The sequence below is a fragment of the Astatotilapia calliptera genome, chromosome 18 (genome assembly GCF_900246225.1).
Source record: "Astatotilapia calliptera chromosome 18, fAstCal1.2, whole genome shotgun sequence".
In the NCBI taxonomy this organism is placed as follows: domain Eukaryota; kingdom Metazoa; phylum Chordata; class Actinopteri; order Cichliformes; family Cichlidae; genus Astatotilapia; species Astatotilapia calliptera.
In genome coordinates, this window is record NC_039319.1 from 1387736 (window position 1) to 1411519 (window position 23784).

Here is a 23784-nt window from a genome sequence, read left to right on the forward strand (position 1 = left end):
GTACACACGGGTGATCACACCCACAAACTACACCCTTTTTGGCTCCTACCTCAAAGCACACTGTGTTCTGTTGATCTTATGTGCTGCACAATAATGTTTAACATTTAGTATTTACTGTCATATTCCCATATATCATTGTGATGCTGTTTATTCTATTACTCTTGTTCTCTTCTGCTTGCTTTCTTTTTTCTTTCTCAGCAGGTGATCCAGGTCATACTGATCATTTATTCATTCAGTATATGTTCACTGCCTGCAGCTTTTCTACCTTGCCGTTTAACCTCTCTCTTCCTTTACTGCTGCACGTCTGCTGATGTTCCTCTGTTGATGAGCTTATATCTGGAGTAGCAGCCTTTGTGGATGACACTTATAGTCTCTGTAAAAGTGTTATTTTGACAATGTATTTTCTCAGGCATGTTTTTCTATTATCACATCACAGAGGGAGAGCAGCTTGGACTGAAGGAGGAGACTGATACCTTTATGGTGACTGCTGCTGAGGAAGGAGACCACAATGACCCAGAAGCAAACACTGACCAGCTTCTTTATCACAGCTGTCCTATGAATGAGAGCCAAAATCATGAAGGAAGCTGGAATTTAGATTCAGGGACAAATAGTAACTCAGAGAGTCGGTGTAACTCTGACACAGGTAAAAAGTATTTAACGTGTGATTTTTGTGGAAAATCCTTTAATGAAATGTACAAAATGAATCGACATCTGACAATCCACACAGGTAATAAGCCGTATTCTTGTGAAACATGTGAGAAAAGTTTCACAGTGAAGGGTAATCTGACTGTACACATGAGAACGCACACAGGTGAGAAGCCGTATTCTTGTGAAACGTGTGGGAAAAGTTTTCATTTGTCATCATCACTTAAAGACCATAAGAATGTCCACACAGGTGAGAAACCATATTCTTGTAAAACATGTGGGAAAAGTTTCAGAAACGGGGGTAATTTAAATAGGCACAAGAAAGCACACACAGGTGAGAAGCCGTATCATTGTAAAATATGCAGGAAGATGTTCATTCGTAGAAGAAGTTTATCTGAACACATAAGAATGCACACAGGTGAGAAGCCGTATTCTTGTGAAACTTGTGGAAAAAGTTTTTATTTTTCATATTCACTTAAAAGACATATGACTGCCCATACAGGTGAGAAGCTGTATTCTTGTAAAACCTGTGGGAAAAGTTTAACACAGAGGGCTAGTTTGACCATACACATGAGACTGCACACAGGTGAGAGACCGTATCGTTGTAAACGATGCAGGAAAAAATTTATAAGTAGTAGTTGTTTATCGGTACACATGAAAAAAGCACACAAGTGAGAAACCGTATCATTGCAAAACATGTGGGAAAATGTTCCCATACAGAAGAAGTCATAGTCTTGAAGAATTTAGAGAGACTGACATCTGAGAGACCTAGCGTAACAGAAGATCTAAGGATTTATACAGGTTCACAGGAGAGCTGTTAAGAGAATATTTATCTACTGGGTGGTTGAAACTCAATTTGAATATCAAGTTTTATATTTGCTGTCTATTCGTTGATAGCTGATAGCTTTTGCTGATTTGGAGTTGGTGTCTTGTGATGTAAAAGTGCATTTGAGCTATTTGTTTTTTAATAAATAGAAAATGTTGAAGGTTTTTTTTAATTTTGTTTTTTACATTTTGTAGCTATTCAGTTTATTTGGTTCATATCATTTTTGGTTATTTAGTTCATTGACTTTGTTTTGTTTTTGTTTGTTTTTTACTTTTCAGTTTTGTAAGAATGTAGACGTTGTTATGCGTTGTTATCATCAGGTTATAACTGTACCAGCATTGGGGAGGGTCTTTGTTTTGTTGTGTTTTATCTGCATAGCAGTAACTAATGAAAGAATATTTTGACAGTGATAAAGTAGAACATTTGTTTCCCTTGGACTCCTCCAGCCTGCAGCAAAGACCTCGTTCCTATAGCTGCACATATGTTTCTCTGCTTGAGAGCACAGTGTGAGGCAAAGATGTTTTTCCTGCGTCATGGGGACCTGCCAGAGCTGAGGAAGGCTGGTTTGAGCTCAACTTTCATTCAGCATCGCTTTAAAAGGTCAAAGAGGGTTTTAAGCAGAGTAGAATAAGCTGGAACAGGGATAAGTGAAGATAACAGTTTACTTAAATTGTATCCTTTATAACTGTTGAATAGATTTTTATATATTATTGCTGTTAGCCTTCTGCCTGCATTAAATAAATTCAATCTATGATTATATTAAAGCCCATCTGTCCTTACTTTATTTCATTCAGTAGTTTCTTTCAGTAGTCTTTCCTGAGTGATGTAAAATCCAGATTGTGTTAGAGAAACAGTTTTCCCCTTTACCTCCGTCATTTTGTTACATGCCTATTGTTACAACCTGGTGCCCTCGTGGTTTACTGTGGTGAAGCTCGCTCACTGTGAGAAGCTGATCATTGCATCCAATTCAAATGTTCCTCTACTCTGGAGAGGTTTCTGAAGAAAACAATACTGATGAAGAAAGGCATGAAAAACATTTATTTATTTTTTTGTTTTATCTTTTTTGTGCTACAGATGGTCAGAATCCCCTTTGCAGTAAAGACTTGCACCCATACCTGCAGAGGCAACTGTTTGTTTATAGTTTCTTTAATTTTCTTTATTTTGATATTTTTTTTGCATCGTTTTAATACTGATGCTGTGCATTGGGGTTTTGTTAAAATCTAGACATGACTTTAGAATCCAAAGATGGGTAAAGGGCCACCATGCACTCGGGAGATTTTGGGTTGCTTTTTTTACACAGCGGCACAGGAGTGCAGTTTCTTCGCTTGTCTGTGTCAAAGATTTTCAAAAAGCAGATGCTGATTAAAAATCCTCACGGGCTGTTTTTGGTCGTTCGTACTCCCTCAGCCTGTTCCTGGACCCACCTAGATGTTTGGAGGCCTCTGGTCACTTAGCCAAGAAGCACAAATAAGGCCACAGCCTGAAGTAAAGATGCTTTTTCTCCTTCATGGGGACCAATCACAGCTGACAACAGCTGCCTCATTCAACTCATTCCCAATAAATCCTTCAACAATTTTTGTTTCAAACAAACAACTTTCACTTCAAACTATTTGTAACTTTTGTCACTGGACTGCTTCATTAGTTTGCTACACTTCTTCAAAAAAGCAACAAGTTAAACAGAACGTGAACGTGGCCAGACATGGGAAAGAAAGTTCAGTCTTATAAAATAAAATGTGGTTGGGTCTCGTGCCCCAGTCCTGGGTTTCGGCACCACTGTAAAAGATGCACAACAGACCTGACCACATGATCGCACTTTTTAGTACACTCCTTTATTGAAACTGTCAACTTACACACGTGGCCGCAGCTTTTCAGCAGATGCTTAACATGCGCAACTAATGTTGAACGTTAGTTATTTATTTGTTTTTCTGCCAGGTAACTGGTGCCCCACCTGTCAGAACCCCACCAGTGGCGCATGCCACATACTTTGAGAATAACTGTTTTAAGCTCATCTATTATCCAGCCATGTTTCAAGATCCAAGGTGGTTACAAGTACAGGGAAAGAGAACCAAGGACAGATTAGAATAGTTGACTTTTTTTTTTCTGAATGCATTTATAACTGCTGCAATAAAACAGAAAACCACTGGTTAAAATAAATCTCCCCTGCTTATTGTATCAGTGGTTTCTTTAAAATGTCAGTAGTCTCTCCTAAGTCATGTAGAAATACAGATTTTGTGGCTAAGTCAGATCCTTAGTTGAAGTTTCTAAACAGTTCCATCTAAATTGCACATAACTTAGTACTAAGAACATAAATTCACATTTTAGTATTAAATGCATAAATATGTATTTAAAGTCAGTGGGTTTTGAATTTCAGCTGTGTGAATTTGCTTTTTTATTTCTTTGTGCTTGAACGTTCCTGCAGTTGGTTTGTGGTTGATGTGGATTTGCTGCTCATGTGAATCCTCCCACAGTGTTTCATTAGCAGCTGTAACCACAGTGACTCTGATAAAACAGGAATTAGCAGAATCCATCTGATATGAAGCTGTGCTTTGAATACCACTTCCCTCCTCTTTGAAGAGTAGTCAGATATCTGTGTTCAGGTTTTTGTACAGCCTCTTCTACACTTTGTATCACTGTGTTTCTAGAGCACAGTAGTAGAGAGCTGTGTCTGCCAGGGTTAGGGCTGCTATGGTCAGATTAGTTTTTGTTGGTGATGTTTGGGATCCATATCGATTATTGGGAATATATTGACGACCACTGTAGTATTTGGCTCCTTTCCAGAGTATAAACTGAGGAGCCTGAAGGTCAGAATGATGTCTGTACCAGTGAAGCTCTGGATGTGTATAACTTGTCTCATAGCTACATGTGAGTGTGACAGATTCTCCTTCTGTTTTAGTGACTTCAGGTTGTTGAGGAGTGATTGAGTCTCCAGCTGTTAGTCCTGGAAAAAGAAAGAAGAAAAGTAGTGAAATGCAGTCTGTATATCTGCTTAATGCAGCAGCTTCAACTAAACTTTAATCCCTGTTCTTAAACTCACCTATAATGTGAGATAGAAGCAAAAAGAGGTGCAGCAACATGTCTTTGGAGTTATTAAAGCCAGACAGACAGCACATGAACAATGTTCTTCCACTGCAGCACAATGACCAACAAATAATGTCATTGGATGAGCTCAACTTCAGTGGGCGGGGCCAGTGTAATAGCTGAGCCAATCAAACAGTTCTGTGCTTCCACAGCAGCTCTGTCTCTGTCTCTGATCTTTACTGCTTCATTTCTCTGTTGTCTTTGTCATCAGTCCAATGACACAAGAATCAGAGGTTTAACAGTGTGTGGCTCCCTCTAGTGGATGTTGTGGAGTATTCTGTTGTCTTTCATCGCTTAGAAGTAAACGTGGAGGTAAATGGACTGTGTGGAAATGAAACAACCTTGCCTTTGATTCAAAACAATGGCGATGAGCAAGCTAGTACACAGCTAAGGAGCACAGATAACATGACCAAGAAAGTAGACTCTGTGCATTATTATAAATCCTCAAGTGATAATCCCCCCTTAGACTGTCTTGGTGCAAAACCAAGACATAAATCATGTCTCCTGGAAGGGGGAGGACGTATCACAGGCAGGGCACAGCGAGCTGAAATCTCTGAAACCGACTGGCCTTCACTTCCTACGAGACAGAGAAGCTCTTCTACCCCTGTATACGGGAGGAAACAGGACTGGACAACCGTGAATAGGAAGGTTAACAACAAACCTCCAAAACAACTGAATGTGAAACTGCAGAACAGATTTGCTCCACTATCAAAGGACCCTGGATCTATATCGGACAACCATCCATCTAAAAGCAGCGAAATAAGGTCTGAAAATCTGTTGAAAAGTGAAAGGCCACAGGGAAAGCTAACGGCTAGGCCTGAAACTCTGATTGTGGGTGACTCTGCCGTAAAGGATGTACAAAGGATGTGCGGTAAGAACACTAAAGTCCTCTGCTTTCCTAACGATATGGTCAACAACCTGAAGGAGAGAATTCTTCAAATTGCAGATGAATATCCAACTGTGACAAACATTGTTCTGCATACAGGGTCAAACGATGTGTCCAAACAACAGTCGGAGGTTCTGAAACGGGACTTTACTGGATTATTAAACACTGTAAACTCTCTGAATGCAGCTGTATTCATCAATGGACCTGTACCGCCGGTCAGAGGAGGAGACGAGAGATTCAGCAGGTTGTTTACACTGAATAAATGGCTTATATCAGCATGTGCTGACCACTCAGTGCATTTTATCGACAACTTTAATATTTTTTGGGAACGCAGGCATCTGTTCAAAGCAAATGGATTTAATTTTAACAAGTCAGGGGTGAAACTGTTCACCTCCAACTTGTTTTATTCCATACGTCATCCATCCGTGCTTGGTGCCAAGGCTGAGATAAACGAGGAGTTATCTCATAAAGAGGAACAAACAGTACTCCAAGAACAGACAAAGCCCAGCAGAAACCTTGAGGAGGAGCTCCATTTGCCCCCACCCGGGAAGAGCCTCAGAAAGGAGAGACATCTGAGGCAAGAAGAGGGGTCCCTATTTGCCTCCAACTCTCTCAACAACACCAACGACCAGGACAAGGGACCACGATCTTCCCCAGTCCCCCAAACCCCTGACAGGCCATCACCCTCCTCCCCCTCCCTTTCTCCCTCCTCCCCACACCTGAAATTCACTGAGGAGATGATGGAGCGGGTCAATGCTGGGCTCAGATCTACCCCCCGGCCCAATCCCTTTTTGTCCCCCATAAACCCCCCACCAGAGCGGCCAAAGGTTCGCCATCGAGCCCCACCCTCAACAGAGCAATCGAAGTCACATTGCCCAGCCTCGCCCCCCTTAGTTCCTCTTCATGCCCTGTCTCCGCAGTCTGATGCATGATGTGTGGAGGGTCCGGGCTGCGAGGATTATGGCAGTGATGACTTTTCCCAGGAGAAGCTGGGACCCTGTTTACTAGAAGGTTTTAAAATTTCTGTACTTTTAGGTGACAGGAGACATGTGGCCTGGTCAAAACACAGAGAGCTGCACTCTAAAAGATCTTTAAACATAGTAAACATACCTTGTGTGCCACAGACTGCTGCCAAACACGAGGGGACAAGTAATACCTCTAAAACACTTAAGTTGGCTTTATTAAACATTAGATCTTTAGCTGGGAAAACATTTTTAATTAATGATTTAATCACTGAGCACAGCCTTGATTTTATGTTTTTAACTGAAACTTGGTTGGACCAAAGTAACAGTGGAGCTGTTCTCATCGAGACGACCCCTCCTAACTACAGTTTTATCAGTGAGGTCAGGGCGAGCAGGAGAGGAGGAGGGGTTGCTGTCTTATTTAATGAATCATTTCAATGTAAGCAGCTATCTCCTGGAAGTTTTCAGTCTTTTGAATATGTGGCTTTACAGCTGAAGGCCCCATCCAAAGTTGTGTTTCTTAATGTTTACAGGCCTCCCAAATACTGCACAGACTTTTTTAATGACCTCAGTGAACTGCTGTCTGTGATCTGTGTTGATTTTGACTGTGTAATTATTGTTGGGGATTTTAACATCCATGTGGACAACCCTCAGGACAAAGGGACTAAAGACCTGAGTAACACTCTGGGCAACTTTGGGCTGACTCAGCATGTAACAGAGGCCACACATAATAGAGGACACACTCTTGACCTACTGATCTCCAAAGGCCTGAGCATTTCAAAGGTTACTGTGTCTGATGTGGGCCTGTCTGATCATTACTGTGTTTTCTTTGAAAGTAAAATCTCAGCCCACATAAATATATCAACAACAGTGATAACAAAACGGTGTATAACTGAACACAGTAGTGCAATTTTTAACCAGGTCTTCCCATTAACACCTGACCTGTCCAGAGGGTCAGTCAATGAGCTCGTCAATAGCTTCAATGCTAACATGTTAAATGTAATGGACACTATTGCTCCCATTAAGGTGAAGGTTATCTCTGGAAGGAAAAAGTCTCCATGGAGAAACTCCACACTGGTGAAAAATGAAAAAAGAGAGTGTAGGAAAGCTGAGCGCAGATGGAGAAAAACAAACCTCCAGGTTCATTATGACATCTATAAAGAGAAACTTCACAATTATAATTTACAACTGAGGAGTGCAAGGAGGTCCTACTTCTCTGACATCATCACTAAAAACAGCCATAATGCTCGGGTCTTATTTTCTACAGTTGACAGGCTAACAAACCCTCCTGTGTCAGTGGCAGCTGAACTTCATTCGACCATGGCCTGCAATGACTTTGCCATATTCTTCACTGAAAAAATCCAAAAGATTAGACAAGCAATTGGTACATCAACAGCAGATCCAGGATATGTACTGTGTCCACCAAAAAACTGTTTAAACACCATGAAACAGTTTCAACCTATTAACAGCAAAGACCTGGAGGACATCTTAGGTCAACTGAACTCCTCCTCCTGCTGTTTAGATGTCCTGCCAACAAGTTTTTTCAAAAAGGTCTCAAAGACTTTAGAGTCAGACCTGTTACAGATCGTCAACTTTTCTTTATTATCAGGTGTGTTTCCAGAACCACTAAAAACTGCTGTAATCAAACCTATACTGAAAAAGGACAATCTTGACAAGACACAAATGAACAACTACAGGCCGATCTCAAATCTCCCGTTTTTAAGTAAGATCATTGAAAAAGCAGTTTCTCAACAGCTCAGTTACTTCTTAAAACAGAATAATTGCTACGATGCCTTCCAGTCAGGTTTTAGACAGAACCACAGCACTGAAACCGCTCTGACCAAAGTGTTTAATGACATATGTCTGAATACAGACAGTGGAAAAATGTCAGTCCTAGTTTTACTGGATCTCAGTGCAGCATTTGATACAGTTGACCACAACATATTACTCAAACGACTGGAGAACTGGACAGGTCTTTCAGGAACTGTACTAAACTGGTTCAAGACATACTTAGAAAACAGGAAATACTGTGTATCAACAGGTAACTTCACATCTGAGCAGACAAGTATCACATGTGGAGTTCCCCAAGGTTCCATCTTGGGACCCCTTCTGTTTAACATCTACATGCTCCCACTGGCACAGATTATAAAGAACAACAAAATAAACTACCACAGCTATGCAGATGACACACAAATATATATCACAATGTCACCAGGAGACCGAGGCCCTGTACAGGCTCTTGGTAAATGCATTGAGGAAATTAATGACTGGTTGTGCCACAATTTTCTCCAGCTAAACAAAAACAAACTGAGGTAATAGTCTTTGGCGCCAAAGAAAAACGATTACAGGTCACCAGAGAACTTCAATCTATACATCTAAAAACCACAAACCAGGCGAGAAATTTGGGTGTAGTGATGGATGCAGACCTAAACTTAGAAAAACACATTAAGACAATAACAAAGTCAGCTTACTATCACCTCAAGGATATATCAAGGATAAAAGATCTGATGTCTCAACAGGACCTGGAAAAACTAGTCCATGCATTCATCTTTAGTAGGCTTGATTACTGTAACAGCATCTTTACAGGTCTACCTAAAAAATCAGTCAGACAACTACAGCTCATTCAGAACTCTGCTGCTCGAGTCCTCACTAAGACCAAAAAAGTGGACCACATCAGTCCAGCTCTGAGGTCCTTACACTGGCTGCCTGTCCGTCAGAGGATAGACTTTAAAGTTCTGATGCTGGCCTATAAAGCTCTGAATGGTTTAGGACCAAAATACATCAATGACCTCCTGACCCAGTATGAACCATCCAGATCCCTCAGGTCATCTGGATCCGGTCTTTTATCAGTTCCCAGAGTCAGAACCAGACACGGAGAAGCTGCATTCAGCTTTTATGCTCCTTATATCTGGAACAAACTCCCAGAAAGCCTCAGATCAGCTGAAACACTCAGTTTATTTAAATCCAGGTTGAAGACTCACCTGTTCTCAGCTGCATTTGAATAAAGCACCAAATCCACACTTTTAAGCTTAAATTTCAAAACTTACATTTAACTACTGATTTTATCTGTTTTGATTTTATATACTGTTGTTTGTTTGTTTGTTTGTTAATTAGTTAGTTAGTTTATTTGCTTGTTTTATTCAATTTTAAATCATGCTTTTTATTTGTTCTTGTTTCTAATGTCTCTGTAAAGCACTTTGAATCACCTTGTTGTTGAATTGTGCTATACAAATAAACTTGCCTTGCCTTGCCTTTGCTCCAAAGGTTTTTGTACAGAGTTTTGCTGTTTCCTGTCACTGTGGGCTGCAGAGCACAGTAGTACACAGCAGAGTCTGTCACTGCAGCAGAGGAGATCTCCAGATGAAACTCACTTTTGTCTTGATCTTTTCTAAACTTCAGCTTTTCGTTTTGCTCTGAATATTCATTGATGAGAAACTGTGGAGATAAACTGGACTTTTGTTTGTACCAGAAGAAGTAACTGACAGAGCCTGAATAGTTGCAGGAGAGAGTCACAGTGCCTCCTTCCAAACTCGTCACTACATCTTTAGATGGTGTCAGTAAATCCTCAGAGGATCCTGAAAACAACAAAGACATATTTCACCATCATGTTTCTGCATCTTTAAACTTAGTTTATAAAAAGTGAATCAATTCAAACAACATCCAGATATTTTCATGTCCATCATCTCCTTTTACATCTCACTCCATCTTTTGATGACTCACCAGTCTGAAAGGAGACTATCATCATCCAAATGAAAAGCAGCAACATGATTTTCTCTTGGACTGAATGAACAATAGAGAGAACACAGCAGCTCTTCAGCTCCTAAATGAAGCCTATCATGTTCACTGCTGTAGCTCCTCCTCTTGCTGAGCTCTGTTTCCTGTCACTGTTTCCTCATATCTGCAGAGCGCAGAGTCCAACACCCACCAGGAACAAATTCGCTTTATTTCCAGCTATGTGGATCAAGCTCTTGGAATGGTTGCAGATGCCTTTGCTGGTTGGGGTCAGTGATGAATCAGGTGAGGAGGATTCAAGACTGAGGCGAGAGATAAGAATGTGCACTGAATGTACTCAGCTGCATGAAGAGTACATGAGATTTTCTCAGACACAATTAAATAAAACCTGAGGAAGGTCAAAGGTCGTCACTTGTATGTTTAACTACAAACTTGTGATCTGGAATTCTTTCACTGTTTTTTGCCAGTAGCGTGTTGTTTACCATAAAGTAATTCAGAGTCATTCATACCACAGTAACCAGAGATGATAATATATTTGTAAATATATAACTTTCTACAGGACTGAATATAATATCTTTATGTAAAAGTCCGGAGCCTCTGAGGAGTATCCGAGTATTTATAACATTACACAAACATCTCCATCACAGTGTTCATGAAATGCTGAGTTTATCCATCTTCTGGGTGGGCCTACGGAGGAGTTTTGAAGATTTCCCTGTGAGGGAGCTGCTGGTGACCAGCACCAGGGGTCCGTTCTTCGTACCTCGCTAAGTGAGTTAGCTGGATTAGATTGTTGACGATTTCGCGTGATCTTGGATCGTTCGGTTCCCCGAAGATCATCCGGGACTTGCTGTCATAGCAACAGAGCCGTAAGCGTAAACCTGCTCGGGAGCAGGTTTACTTTATGTAAACAGGAGGTATGTCCGCGTCATTCATACGAAAGCAACAGCGATATTCCACCACTGTTTCACCATAAATAAATAACATCAATGTAACTAAAGATAATGCAGCACCTGATCCATTTATTGATGTCACACAGATACATACAGGTCATTTCCTAAAAAAGGGAAATGTACTATTAACATTCTATTACATGTATGTGATTATTACAGATGTAATTCATATTTCAGAGTAGTAATTGTAAATTACTTCGTGTAATCAAGATGAGAGACCACGGCTATAAAAGCGAAGGTGGATTTGGGAAGCCTGTCGCAGCCATGTCCTGTCCGTTTACGCGAGCCACCCATTGTGGAAGGTGCAAGATTGATAAGGAGAGTCCTCAGAATTCAGCGTATATTGCGGGACAGACAGGATCCTTTAGCTCAGCGCGACAGTGTGCTCATAGAGAGATATCGATATTCCCGTGAGGGTATTATTTACTTAACCAACTTGTTGACGAGGGGGTGCAGGACCACCACCTGTCTTTTTTTCCTCTGCCCTTTTCTTGGTTGCTGTTATGAACAAACTAACAGAGTATTACAGGCCAGTATTACCTTGCCAAGAGACGCAAAGCAATCTAAGAGATAAATATTACCATTCTGTAGAATACTCCTGTATTCCACTTTTACTTGTTCCCATGTTCTTGTGGGTCCTGTTGTGGCTCTAATGTGAAAGGGGATATAATATAACATATTATAATATAATATAATGCCATATGATATTGGACAATATAGTGTCATATGATAGATCTACCCTACCGCCTACTGGTGTTGGCCAGAGGGGCCGATGGCGCGATATGGCAGCCTGGCTACAACCATAGCTGCCTCCACCAGTGTGTGAATGTGGGAGTGAATGAATAGTGGTATCGTAAAGCGCTTTGGGTGCCTTGGAAAGCGCTATATAAATCCACTCCATTATTATTATTATTATTAAATTACCTACGAGTTTGATTTGTCAGCAACTTTCTGCCAGCCCTCGCTCCTTGCTTTTGCAGCCTTTGCAGTGTTCTCTTGCGTTTTAATTAAACTCTGAAACTCCTGAAATCCCTCACTCATGAGTTCTTGCTCTGCTGCCGGAAAATACCGAGCACGCCCCTTCGACATTTTCGCCGACCAATCAGAGGGTTGCCGATCAATGTTTCTACTATCGATGCGTAGCCCCTTTTACGACACCCAGTGATCTCACATTACTTCATCCAGCTGTAGTAATCGTCAACAGCAGGTGTGTTCGGGGAACCGGATTAGCGAGCTCACGGTTAGCGCGATGGTTTGGTCTTGGATGTGTCATTTGATCTTGGATGTAGTAAGCGACGTACGAAGAACGGGCCCCAGAGGTTCTAATTTAATAAACAATATGCCGAATGTTTAACAACTGAATATAATAAAAATTTATTTGTGGCCAGTCAAACAATAATAATAATTAATAACTTATTCTGGCATTACTTTGTAAGTTTTTAATCAAACTTTATATATTTTGATCAGAAAGCACATTTTTGTTTGTTTGTTCTGAGCTCACCAGATCAAACAGTAACTCTTTTTATAGGGATCATGTTAAAGTTCAATATAAGAAACGTATTCAGATCATTTCAAAACAGAAAGCTTAAAATTCAAATGAGAATATCTGCGATTTTCTTGTTTTCCGTGGATGTAGAAAAAAAATTGATTTCAGCTGGAAACTGATTTGAAACAGAGAAATCTTCGACAGCGGAACAGTTAAAGGTAAATGCTCTCTGCCGGAGCAACAACCGTGTGACACCAAGCGGAAATAAAGAAAGGAAAGGCGCGTGTGTGAACAGAGCCGGGAGTGTGGGACCGAAAGAGTCAGCACATCACTGTGGTGTTAGCGGCTTTGCACTGACTCACCGAGCCCTCTGTAATACTTTACATTCATTAATAAGAGAGAGGGGGGGGGGGGAGGTGCGTTAATCACGTGACACCAGGCGGAAGTAAACAAAGGAAAGGCGCTAACGCCGTTAGCTTTCCAGAGACTGTTGTTGTTGTGTGAGCTGAGTGTGTGAGCTGCGGCAGCAACGATGCCTTCAGTTCAGTATCTGAGAGAGTTCATCAACGAGCGACTAACTGCTGCTGCTGAACAAATATTCTTGGAGTTTGAAAAAACGATCGTCCAGTACGAGGAAGAGATCGACCGTCAGCGCAGACTGCTGGATATCACCTGGAAACCCCAAATCAAGCTGCACAGGACAGGTGAGTGTCCCTCTGAGGGAGCATCCTGATCACAGCTCTGCGGGACGTTTCTGATTGTGAGGCCTTTTTGATGTGAGCTAACAAAGAGCAAACAGAGGACAGGACTGCACGAGTGAAGTTGCCCCCCACCTTCTTCAAATCCAGCAAAAGTGGTATCAAACGTTTGTGCTGCAAACATTTTCGTTTGTGCTGCTTTCATTTTAAAGATATTCAAGAAAATTTCTAGAGGTCATCAGAGGTCAACCAGCTCCCCCACATTAATGGAATCAAACAAATTTGATGTCAAACTTTTGTGCTGCAAAAATGTTTGTTTGTGCCGCTGTCGTTTTAAAGATATTATTATAAGCTTCTAAAGTTCAACCAGCCACTTTCTTTACTGTAAAAAACATTGAGAGATATTAACCAGCTTTGGATATTTTTTTCTCATGATCACACTCTTAAACCTAGTAATCAAACTGCTATAACCTATTTAAAAACTAGGTTAAATATAGCATTTAAAATAATTAATGCATTCTGTTGGAGAAACAACTTTATTTGCTGGTAACAAAATACAAAACTATGAGAACAACGTGGTTTATGTTTCCTGTTAGAAAAGGTAAATACATGGAAGTGTCTGAGCCTCACAAGTCTAATACAATAACTGAAAAATAACAGCTATTTCCATCATCTAACTCACAAACTAGAAAAGGACTTTCTTTCATGAAATCTTGCCATCACTCCTTTGTGTAGAGCACAGCGTGCGGACATGCGCTGGTGTTTTCAGATGCTATAGTTACATCCTTCCTTAGGTCATCATACATCTCCCAGATGTACGGGGTCCTGTTACAGAATGTCATATAATGCCCGAGTGTTTCTGGTGTTGGGCCCTCCTGAAATGTAATGACTGCTTTCAGTGTGAATTTCTCTCCTTGAAGTAGCAGAGTGGATGGGAATTCAGTAAGCAAAAACCTTTTTGGACTGTGAAAACTGTGCTCCAGAGTTTCTGTAGAGCCTTTTCCAAGGTCTGTGTCAATCCATACAAGCTCTCTCAGGGTGAAACTGTGACAAACAGTCCCTGTGCAAAGTTGCTTTCCTGATGAATCTGTTTTAAATGCTGTTGGAGATGCATCAGGACTTTCGATTGGTCTTAGGCATGGCGATGCTGGAAGGTTGAGCCCTTGTTCAACAGCAGACTGAAGGTGAGCTATGCCAGAAGCTGACAGATCAATGGAAACAAAAGGGATTTGCCTTGTGTTTGGTGTGTAAAGTTTGCAGTACTGGGAGGAACACTGTCTTGTGAAGTGAACACTTGGATTTTCCGTCATTGTTTTTTGAATTACTGTGGACACATGGCACTGTGCATCAACACGATGAACAGCAGTCTTCAACTGAACAGGGCAGAATATTGAGCTCAGCACCTCTGCCCTCAATGAATAGGCATGTTGAGTGACACCCTTTGAAGCAAGGGATTTCACAAGCTGGAATACTTTGTTCTCCTCTGAACTATTCAACATGTTTTGAGCAGTAAGACTGTCACAGAAAGCGCAGCACAGACTTTGACAGAAGGCATCAAAGGCACAGGTGTTCATGACACAGTATTGTCCTTTGCCAAGTTTGACTGGCTGTTGATTATTTCCATTTTTTAACAGCCATAGCTTTACTTTTTTCTTTTTCACAGCTGGATCTGAGTGGAGCCATTCAGGACAAGGGGAGAGGTATGGTTTGGTGGAACTGCAAGGCCTCTCCAGTTTTCCAAAGCTGCTGTTTCTTCAATGTCCATGTCTGTGTCAATTTTGGGCTCCTGAGAGGGGTTATCGTCCACTTCCTGCTCCACAAAGGCTTTGTGTGGATCCTGACGCTTCACTGTACCATCCTGTCTGGCAACCTCTGCTTCTTTTCGTATTTGTGTTGCAGAACAGATCTGCATGTTTCCTTCAATGAAACCAAGATGTCGTGCAGTGAATTTATCTATCCTTATAGGGAGATTTTCATGCTTGAACAGACCATGTTTAATGTTCTTGAACTCTGCTTCAACATTAGCTGAAGTTATCTAATGTCTTCTTCTTCCTTGTCATCAGAAACAGACATAGTCTCATCTGCAATCTTTCTTTTCAGATTTGATTTGGACACTTCTGACATAAGGGGGATTTTTTCCCGAAGCAAGACACCAAAGCATTCATTAATGTAGCTTCAAATCTGAATGATGTGTTAAAGCCTTAACTAAAGCACCAAGTAAAGCTAAGGAGAAATCACAGATGGCCTCCTTTGGGATTGGTGCTCCAGCACGAATCCATTCCGATAACCATCTTGTGATTGCCTGGACATCATGTCTCTCTGACAACATTTGCACCACTGGGACGTGAGAGTTGTCCCTTCCTGTTAACACACCTTGATACAGGAAGATGTTTCCAGATAAACCATTAGGCCTGAGAAGCTTTTTTACAGCTGAGCCAGTCGCATCAAAGGCGACTATGGGTGCTTTGCAGTCTTGTACAGCATTTGAGTTTGACTCCAGTAGTGACAGAAGAACTTGTCTAATCCAATGTCCCAAATGCTTCCACTGGGAGGGGAACTGTATTTTAATGAGTGGAGAGACGGTATTGGGTTTTTATGAGCAACTTCTAGTTGATTTTGTTCGTGTTTGTCTTTGCGCAGAGTTGTCAAATTTGGTAGATGGCTTTGCTCTGGATCACCAAAGTCCATCAGCTTTGCTGCCTCTGATGCTCTCCACACATGGGGCTGCAGTCTGCCTTCACCAAGTTCTTTTGTTACTTGTGCCCTCAGACTTCCGGGCATGGCTCTCTTAGAAAAGCCAGTGTGCATGGATTCATCCGTGTTTGCCATTACACACTTCAGCACCATTGGGCAGTGATTTTCAGGTTCCTTTTCACATGTAATGTACAGCTGGCCAGCTTCCCTTTTCTTGAAAGTATTCTTTTTGTATGTGACTTTATGTGGAATCATATGTATCCACTGTTCAAATGGGAGCTCCACAGTCTTGCAGTCTTTGTTTTGAAAAGGAGAGCTGCTTTGTTCAAAGTCATTATCATTGTCACTGCTGTCTGTGTCAGTCTCTATTCGTCACTGTAATCCAGAGCAGCCCATACATTGTCTGTTTAATTTAACAAAAGTGTAAAGAGCTTTTGGTGTCATCTTTTTGCCAAGTTGTTTGCATAGATTTTGCTATATGTCACTTGGAGTTGAAACTTTTCCATTTTTTTTATGACTGCTTCTTTAGAAGCACGAAGGACTTCAAATACTGCAATTTTGTCCACCACTGATTTCTTTGGCATCTGTCAAGCAAAAATGACAAATGTGATATATTACTGCCATAATTTGGTTATAACTTTAGTTCTACATCTTTAAGTGGACATAAAATTACTTTGATACACTGTTTTGACGTAGTGAATTGAAGTGTTGATGATTGCTGTTGCTCATGGAAGCTAGCTTAAAAATGCAAATGAGAGAGCTAGCACATGTTTTCTTCAACTCTTGTTTTTTTTTCTCAGAAGTAGAATGTGTGTGATAGCGCCCCCTGGTGATCACAAACCGAACACAGGTCGCTATGTTTGCTTTTTTGGCAGAGTTGTACCAGTTTATCCTTAACAAGATCTAGTTCAAAATTCATTTGATCGGCATAAAAATGAATTTAGTCAATGTTCATAGCTCATCATCAAAATACTTGTAGATAAATCCAGGCTCTGAGATAAATGTGTGTCAATGCCACACGTGTTTAATAGCCCTTTGGGACCATGGCTACAGAAGTTTGGCTCTTTCAGGTAACATTGACAGTTACCTGAGATTCACAGTTCTGCAGGCTGTTTGGAGCCGTTGAGCTCAGATTTGCTGAATCACTGAAGTGCACGTTAATTTTATACAACTTGCTCATGACAGCCCACATACAAATGACAGCACTTTTGTTAATATTAGCATTTGAATTAAAAGCTACAGTTCACATATTATTAGGTTAATGTTTTAACAACCATTAGCATTTTAGCATATACCCTGCTGGTAGCACACTAGATGGAGTAAGGTAATGTTAAGAAACATGGTAGTCAGTGATCCACAACCAGCTTATTGGCTCAAAACACCTTATCTAATTATAAACTGATACGCACCTACGGGCATGCCCCTTTAAATTTCTTCAGATAGGCTCCAGCGCCCCCGCGACCCTTAAAAGGATAAGTGGAAGCGAATGGATGGATTGATGGAATTTTATAAATATCTTTAAAATGAAAGCGGCACAAACAAAAAATTTGCAGCACAAACGTTTGACACCACTTTTGTTGGATTTGAAGAAGGTGGGGGGCAACTTCACTGACAGGACTGCACTGTGCTCCATTCAAACAGCAGGCACTAAAATCAGCCTGGATTTGAGTTTTCTTTATGTAAGTAACAGCATAAAGTTAGAACTGTGAAAGTATCGCTTTAAAAGAAAGTGTAATGTAAAATACCCTCATGTATGAATGCATTAAGATGCAGATGCAGATACAGCGATAGAAGTCCTCCTGTGGGTCTCCAATAATATGAACGCATCAGTGTCATTTCAGGCAGCTCATGGTCATTTTCATCACAGACATTCTGCTGATTGTGTCCTCAGTTCTCAGTAGCTTGGTTTGTAAAAGTTCAGACTCAGAGTGTGACTTAGCGTTGCTAAGTGCATCATATAGGTTGTTGCTTAGTTACAAGGCATCAACTCCGTTGCCTTTCTTTATCCCATCCATAAACAGAGACCAGTACTTGCTGAGTGTTTGTGTCGTGCGCTTGATTAGATGTAGGAAACATAAAACAGGTTTTCATCTTCAGATGTTTGAGCACTGAGGATGCAGCCTGGTCACGTACAGGTAGATCCACCCTCTCAGTGTCAGGGCCTTCGTGCATCAGTATAAAACAGACACACACTTTCTTTGGCTCTCGGAGGAGGCGGACGCACTTTTCTCCTCTCCCTTATCTTTCCTGCTAGTTCTTATGTCCTTGTCTAGTCTCGTGTCTTTTTTTGTATTACTTTCCCTGGAACACTCTCTCACAGTCTGTGTCTAAAACCTAAAAGAGAATTATGGATTTGATCAACTGGTCTCTGAATGCTACTGACACCCTTTAACGTGAAGTCTGGGCTCGGGAGAACCCGAGTGCCCTGGAGGGACTTTCCCTGTCGGATACACGATGGACGGGTGGCAGAGGATCGTGTGCCTGGCGGGAATGTCGATCGAGGACGCTGAAGATATCTACCTATTCGGAACCACGATAACAGGGTTCTTGCTGATCGGAGCTGGCTTGGCCCTGACTTATCGGAGAATTAAGAGAGCGGAACCGGCTGTTCAAACCCCACCAAGGCTGCCCGCTGGGATTGGAACGACAGGTGCGACTTCTCAGAAAGGGCTCACTGAAGGCAGCATGGTTAAGAGCTTGGAGGCGCTAACGGCTGCAGTGAATGCTCAGAATAACACCTTTGAGCGTATGTATGTTGGATTATATCAGGAAAGAATCAACTCAGAACAACATCTCTGGGTGGAGCTGGATTACACCTCGGATCAGTTGGCTGCGGTCGTGAGGTCTCAGAATCTGCTCTGTGAGCAAAAAGAGTGACAAGACCACAGAATCGACGGCTAATAGCATCACGGAGAAGCTCGCAGCTATTAACGGGAGACTGAGAGACCAGTGTCGGAGTGTTAAAAAACAGCTTGAAATTCTCAATTACCATCATAACCTGGCTACCCCTTCGGCGCCAGCTCAAGGCTGGAGCCGAACAACAACACCCTGATAACGACTGTGTTGAGTCTGTTCCTTCCCATTCCCTACAAGGCCACCTGGGTTGGCTGGAAGACTGTTTACTTAGCCTGGCAGGGCGAAGGACACTGTCTCAGCTGAACTATAGACACGCACACACATACATATACAGGGAGTGCAGAATTATTAGGCAAGTTGTATTTCTGAGGAATAATTTTATTATTGAACAACAACCATGTTCTCAATGAACCCAAAAAACTCATTAATATCAAAGCTGAATGTTTTTGGAAGTAGTTTTTAGTTTGTTTTTAGTTTGAGCTATTTTAGGGGGATATCTGTGTGTGCAGGTGACTATTACTGTGCATAATTATTAGGCAACTTAACAAAAAACATATATATACCCATTTCAATTATTTATTTTTACCAGTGAAACCAATATAACATCTCCACATTCACAAATATACATTTCTGACATTCAAAAACAAAACAAAAACAAATCAGCGACCAATATAGCCACCTTTCTTTGCAAAGACACTCAAAAGCCTGCCATCCATGGATTCTGTCAGTGTTTTGATCTGTTCACCATTGACTCCATCCTCAACCCGAAAAGGTCTCACAAGCTCATCTTTGATGATACCAGCCCAAACCAGTACTCCACCTCCACCTTGCTGGCGTCTGAGTGGGACTGGAGCTCTCTGCCCTTTACCAATCCAGCCACGGGCCCATCCATCTGGCCCATCAAGACTCACTCTCATTTCATCAGTCCATAAAACCTTAGAAAAACCAGTCTTGAGATATTTCTTGGCCCAGTCTTGACGTTTCAGCTTGTGTGTCTTGTTCAGTGGTGGTCGTCTTTCAGCCTTTCTTACCTTGGCCATGTCTCTGAGTATTGCACACCTTGTGCTTTTGGGCACTCCAGTGATGTTGCAGCTCTGAAATATGGCCAAACTGGTGGCAAGTGGCATCTTGGCAGCTGCACGCTTGACTTTTCTCAGTTCATGGGCAGTTATTTTGCGCCTTGGTTTTTCCACACGCTTCTTGCGACCCTGTGGACTATTTTGAATGAAACGCTTGATTGCTCGATGATCACGCTTCAGAAGCTTTGCAATTTTGAGACTGCTGCATCCCTCTGCAAGATATCTCACTATTTTTGACTTTTCTGAGCCTGTCAAGTCCTTCTTTTGACCCATTTTGCCAAAGGAAAGGACGTTGCCTAATAATTATGCACACCTGATATAGGGTGTTGATGTCATTAGACCACACCCCTTCTCATTACAGAGATGCACATCACCTAATATGCTTAATTGGTAGTAGGCTTTCAAGCCTATACAGCTTGGAGTAAGACAACATGCATGAAGAGGATGATGTGGACAAAATACTCATTTGCCTAATAATTCTGCACTCCCTGTACTGATACTGATAAGCACTCACTGACGCATCACCCTCCCTACCCCGGATCCAACGCCACCTCCAACGCTTACCTCCCCCATGATGTGGACATCGGGTCAGCTAGAGGCGCAGTCGAAAGATTGTAGCGGTTCCAGATCAGATGTCCACACTGGAACTCTTTCCCATGTTGCTTGTCTGTGTTTATTGTGCTGTGGTGTGTTGATATCTGTGCATTCCTGTATTATCCTTTTGTGTTGCACATTTCAATGTTTTTTTTCCTCGCTACCTGGCCTGACTTGTCTCCCCAATGTGATGTTTGTATTGTATGTACGGTCGGCAAGGTCTGTCATCTCGGTTGTGGCCAAAAGACCTGCAACTGACAAATAAAGGCCATCTCATCTCATCTCAATGGCTGTATCCCAATTCAGGTTCAGGCCGCATTTTTTTTTTTTTTTATTGCTACTGCTGTTCAAAATCCCATAAGGCTGGCTGACATGATAGACGATGGGCAGGGCTGTGAGTACTCAGACTGTGTTTTGATAAGATCTTGGAGAAGAACAACGGGAATTGAGATAATTGGTGACCAGTGACGGACATTAGACCAACTGTAAAAATTGGATGCAGTTGTTCGCACTAAACCCAAACATTCACCATCTTCACTCATGCAGCTATCCCACTGGCGCCAAGGTCGAAGCTGACTGGAACAACAAATTGTTCCCATGATTACAGGATTGTTGTCAGAACTCTTTGTCCCTCCTTCAAGGCCACCTGCGTCCACTGGAGACTGTTGACCTTTGCTTAACCGGGCGTGGTGACACTTTCTCTCAGCTGAACACGGGATACACATGCACACGCACGAAACATGTACACTGATACTGATGCGCCCTCACTATCACCCTCCTTCCCCTGAATCCAACGCCTCCCATCCAATGTGGACGGATCAGCTGGAGGCGCAGGCGAAGATTGCTGCGGTCCCAGATCAGCTGTACACACTGGAATACTCTCCCATGTTGCTTGTCTGTGTTTTATTGTGTTATGGTGTGCTGATATTCCTGTATTATCCTTTTGTGTTACACATTTCACTGTTGTTTTTTTGTTTTTTGTTGTTTTTTTTCCTCACTACCTAGCCTGACCATCCCCAATGTGATGTTTGTATTGTATGTACTCTCTCTCTCTCTGTCTCTCTCTGTCTCTCTGTCTCTCTCTGTCTCTGTCTCTCATAATCTCATTAGTTGTCTTTTTTTTCCCCTCCAGACGTCCCACAGCAGCCTGTCTGTAAGGAGGAGGAGGTTCTCCTTGAGCTGCAGCTCTGTGACCAGGAGGAACCAGAAGCTCCACAGATTAAAGAGGAGCAGGAGGAACTGTGCAGCAGTCAGGAGGGAGAGCAGCTGGGACTGAAGGAGGAGACGGATACCTTCATGGTGACTTCTGCTGAGGAAGGAGAGCACAGTGAACCAGATAATGATCGTCTCATCACTAATAACGCCCCTCTTGCTGAGAGCCAAGATCAGGGAAGAAGCAGGAGTGCAGATCCAGGATCATCGAGAAATCCAAACAGTAAAAATGCAGAAAGCTCTGAAGGACTGAAGGAGGAGACGGATACCTTCATGGTGACTGCTGCTGAGGAAGGAGAGCACAGTGAACCAGATAATGATCATCTCATCACTAATAACGCCCCTCTTGCTGAGAGCCAAGATCAGGGAAGAAGCAGGAGTGCAGATCCAGGATCAACGAGAAATCCAAACAGAAGTAAAAATGCAGAAAGCTCTCGTTCGTGCAAAAATCTCTGTAAGACTTGTGGTAAAATGTTTTCTAGGCCATCAGTACTTAGAAGGCATACACAGATCCACACAGGTGAGAAGCCATATTCCTGTAAAACATGTGGGAAAAAGTTTCGTCGAACTTGTCATTTGACCGTCCACATGAGATATCACACAGGTGAGAAGCCGTATTCTTGTCAAACATGTAGTAAACAGTTTTCTACGTCATCGTCACTTAAAGAACACGCAAGGCTTCACACAGGTGAGAAGCCGTACTCTTGTCAAACATGCGGTAAATTGTTTTCCAGGTCATCGTCATTTAAAGAACATGTACGGCTGCACACAGGTGAGAAGCCGTACTCTTGTCAAACATGCGGTAAAAGGTTTCCCAGGTCATCGTCACTTAAACAACACGCACGACTTCACTCAGGTGAGAAGCCGTACTCTTGCAAAACATGCGGGAAAGGTTTTTATCACAATAAAAGTTTGTCTTTCCACATAAGAACTCACACAGTTGAGAGGTCACATGTTGGTAACACCTCCAGTAAAAAGTTTTCAAATTCAACATCACTTAAAAAACACACAGAAATTCATTCAGGTAAATAGCTGCATTCCTGCAAAGCGTGGGGAAAGTTGAAATCCTCATTTGACTGGCCACGTAAATGTTGAACATCAGCTGTTTCCTCCTGCTGAGAGCTCACACAGGTGAGAAGCTGTAGTCTTAACATGTTTTTAGAAAAGGTCAAATATTTGGAGCCAAGTTTGACACAAATGTACAAATTCATGCTGGTTCAAATGTTTTTGCTTTTGGCTTGAAAACCTATTCAGACAATGATCGTTTGACTGTATTACATGTCGCAATGTGTGAACTAAATCTGATGATACCTATCATGTTGAAGCTTTTTGATTCGTCAGGGAAAATATGATAAATCTTTTTTTGAAATTGATGGCAGCACCAGGTCTCAAAAAAGGTTTGATAGAGGATTCTAGAGGCTCAGCAGTCCCCCGGCTCTTTGTTGTGTTTTTGATTTTCTGATGCTCCAGAGATTTCAATTTGTCTTTGATTAGTCAACGATTATTTCAATAAATCTTGTCTCCGCTTCCTGTGGGAAGACTTCCTGTTCTAGGCTTTAGTACCTCACCTGCTCAGGTCTGCCCACCTGTGAGTATCACCCTCTCGTCTCGTCCCACAGAAAATTAAAACAATGACCCAGGAGACATGAATTTGAAAATAATGTATTTTTAACATCAATACTTAAATATTTAGTCCTATTTTACTCAATAAGACTGTCCAAATAAAAATGAAATGAACACAAATATTAAGTAATATGAATTAAATTCTAGTAGTATTTGAACCAAAAATTCAGCTTTAAAGTAAATAAAAAAAGATTTTGTTTTCCAGTCCAAAATAACAAGTTTCCAAAGTTTACAGATGATGCTGTTTTGCTGTTCCACTGCATTCTTCGTCAGTGTTGAGTGCAGTGTTGGCAGACAACATACAGTGGGGCAAAAAAGTATTTAGTCAGCCACCGATTGTGCAAGTTCCCCCACTTAAAATGATGACAGAGGTCAGTAATTTGCACCAGAGGTACACTTCAACTGTGAGAGACAGAATGTGAAAAAAAAATCCATGAATCCACATGGTAGGATTTGTAAAGAA

General features: G+C 41.7%; 2 protein-coding genes across 2 annotated transcripts in view; both read left to right on the plus strand.

Annotated features, from left to right (window-relative positions):
- The window catches only part of LOC113010234 (zinc finger and SCAN domain-containing protein 31-like), a 51382-nt gene that overhangs the window by 9163 nt on the left and 18435 nt on the right, over positions 1 to 23784 (plus strand). The window contains exon 4 of the mRNA XM_026149219.1: positions 21619 to 21653. Coding sequence (XP_026005004.1) covers positions 21619 to 21653 — 35 coding nt within the window. The remainder of the gene's footprint in view (positions 1 to 21618; positions 21654 to 23784) is intronic.
- Positions 202 to 23667, plus strand: LOC113010319 (gastrula zinc finger protein XlCGF49.1-like). The gene is made up of 2 exons (XM_026149354.1): positions 202 to 480; positions 21975 to 23667. Exons 1-2 carry the CDS (start codon positions 412 to 414, stop codon positions 22728 to 22730), a joined length of 825 nt encoding a protein of 274 aa, XP_026005139.1. The 5' UTR covers positions 202 to 411; the 3' UTR covers positions 22731 to 23667.